Source organism: Gadus morhua, chromosome 9 (genome assembly GCF_902167405.1).
Source record: "Gadus morhua chromosome 9, gadMor3.0, whole genome shotgun sequence".
Taxonomy (NCBI): Eukaryota; Metazoa; Chordata; class Actinopteri; order Gadiformes; family Gadidae; genus Gadus; species Gadus morhua.
Window position 1 is genome coordinate 1966110 of NC_044056.1, and position 2943 is coordinate 1969052.

General features: G+C 51.1%; 1 protein-coding gene across 1 annotated transcript in view; it reads left to right on the forward strand.

The window, feature by feature from the left end:
* Window positions 1-1268, forward strand: part of iqsec3b (IQ motif and Sec7 domain ArfGEF 3b) — a 33870-nt gene extending 32602 nt beyond the window's left edge. The window contains 1 exon segment of the mRNA XM_030367122.1: window positions 830-1268. Coding sequence (XP_030222982.1) covers window positions 830-1252 — 423 coding nt within the window. The 3' untranslated portion in view covers window positions 1253-1268.
* The last annotated feature ends 1675 nt before the right edge of the window (window positions 1269-2943 follow it).

Here is a 2943-nt window from a genome sequence, read left to right on the forward strand (position 1 = left end):
CCCCCCACCCCACTCTCCCACCCCTTCACCCGCTCTGAGGAGCCCGGGATGCGAGGGGAATGAAAGGGTTGAGCCTCGGCAGGGAGGCTGGCGCTGTCCCCCTCGGGCTCCACGCTCAGCCCCGTCTCCATCGCAGGGCGGAGTCTGCCCCCTCCTCCTCTGACGCCCGCCGCGCTGCGAAGCACGAGCAGCCCCTCGTTAACGCAGCAACCCTCTGTTAGCTTAGCAGCACCCTCGTTAGAGTAGCAGCAACCCTCTGTTAGCTTAGCAGCAACCCTCTGTTAGCTTAGCAGCACCCCTCTGTTAGCTTAGCAGCAACCCTCTGTTGGCGTAGCAGCAACCCTCTGTTGGCGTAGCAGCAACCCTCTGTTAGCTTAGCAGCACCCCTCTGTTAGCTTAGCAGCAACCCTCTGTTAGCTTAGCAGCAACCCTCGTTAGCTTAGCAAAATCCTCGTTAGCCTAGCAAAGCTAAGTAAGCTTGCCATTAGCTAAGCAAGTTTAGCAACGACTTTTCTTAGCAACACCCTCAGTGGCTACACAACCTCCCATTATCTTAGCAACACCCCGTTAGCTTAGCAACACCCCCTAAGGGCTGTTGTGTCTCTGCTAGTGCGTCCGGTGGTGCGTGTCTGTGTGCGTACGCACGCCGCGCCCTGTCTCTCTGCCTGTGCTCCTGTCTCTCTGCCTGTCTCTCTCTGTGCGCCTGTCTCCCTGCCTGTGCTTCCCGTGCGCGCCACGCATGCTGCCCGTCCCAGCCCCCAGGGGGCTTCGTAGAGGCTGCGTTCAGGCTGCTAACTCCCCGTGCGTTCTCTGACTGTTCCTAAACTAGGTGTCAATTCACAACAGGCTGCAGACATACCAACTGAGCCAGCCCAGCATTGAGTCCACCGCGCTGGCGCTGGCCGCGCCCCCGGCCCTGCTCGGCCCCGCCCAGCCCGGGGAGCTCCGCCCCGAGACCCTGATCCAGTGCCAGCAGATCGTCAAGGTGATCGTGGTGGACCAGAGCGGGCGGGGCCGGATGGAGGCCTTCCTGAGCCAGACGCCTGCGTCCCACCGCCTCATCCAGTCCGCCATGTCCACCCCGGTGCGCGTCCGCGACACGGGGGACGGCCCCCAGCCGCCGCTGCCCCCGCCCCCGCCGCCCTACAACCACCCCCACCAGTTCTGCCCCCCCGACTCGCCCACGCCCCTGCATCACACACTGCCCTTCAGCCGCCGCCGCAACTCCAGCGGCTCCCGCAGCATCGTCTGAACACATGGGGGGGGGGGGGGGGGGGGGGGGGCACAGACACAACCACATGCACACACGTGCTCATACACACGCCCTCAAATACATGCACATAAGCATGCGCGCGCACACACACACACACACACACACACACACACACACACACACACACACACACAAACCCAGACACAGAGGGATGAGTACATCATTCTGCAAACATCCTCCAAGTTTGTATTTATGCACACGGACAAACGCACACACACACACACACACACACACACACACACACACACACACACACACACACACACACACACACACACACACACACACACACACACACACACACACACACACACACACAAACAAACACAAATGAGGGATAGAAAAAGAAAAAAGACAAACCAAAAAGATTCTATTCATGTTATTTATTGGAAAGGTCCAGAGATGCGTAGTTTTGATACCATTCCTAAAAGACAAATTAGGTATAGTCTAACTGTGCTTGTCGTCGGTTGAACCAACCACATTGTGAGTCTGTATTTTACAGACTGTCTTTATTTGAAAAGAAACCTGGGTATGGCAAATTCCCCACATGGATGTCTGGTAGCCTTGAAGGTGTGTTAATTTAAATCCAAGATAAGTGGCGATCAAGAGAAAGGAAGAACTTTTGGGACCCACCGGCCCTAACGTTGTGTGAACCTGGTCCTCAGTACATGAAAGCCCCGTGCACACGGTCTGAACCCATCACAAGAGACTCTGGACCGCCTGAATAAATGAGGAGGCGGAACACTCACTCGTCTTCAGGGAGCACGAGTGCTGAACATCTTGCGGCTGCCATGGCTAACGTCGCTTCCCCTGAGTTGTACAGACTGGATATGGGTTATAGCTGCACCCTTGAGTAACCTGACTGGCTTCACGAAAACATATCCTGATGACAATCATACAACATTGTGTTTGTTTCATGATTATAGCTTGTTTCAGCGGACCTCCGTCAGCCGCATCGACATATCAGTCCACGGTCATGTCTAAGCATGTTTTGGGAAAATACCTTTGGGGAAATTGGGAATGGTGTCACATTTAAGGAAGGTTCTTACATTTATGGAACGCGCTTTGGTGGGATATAGGAAGAGGCCTGCCAACAGCTACGTATGATTCCTGCATCCGTGTCAATGAATCTAGCCATTGTTTGTGTTGATTAATAAGTTAATTAGGTCTATCAAATTCCAAAAGCCCAAAGTGATGCCATACATTTGTCTTTTGAGCAGCCAAGACTAACTCAATATTTGCATTTTAGAGATGATAAGCAGCAAATGTATGGCATTTTTATTTGAGAAATGAGAAAGAAAATATATTCTGATTGAGATCAATCAATTTGGACAAAACCTCTTAACATTTGACTATTACTTTTTTGACCATGAGTTTGACCCAAACTCACCAATTTACTCACCACCTGAAACATAATGTAGATGTTATTTTGAACATTATTGATTTAAGAGATAAATTACATGCCATCTGCTTCTTCCATAGAACGATTTACAGGATGTTTGGTAATTGTAAATCATCTACCTGAAAAAACAACAATGTAAAGGCCTATATCCTGTTATACATTCGCACCGCAGAATATATTGTAAATACTTTATATAGATTGATGAAGACAAAGTAATTGGGGTGCCAATGTGTGTAACTATGTATTTGTACAGAGAAGATCTAGTTTA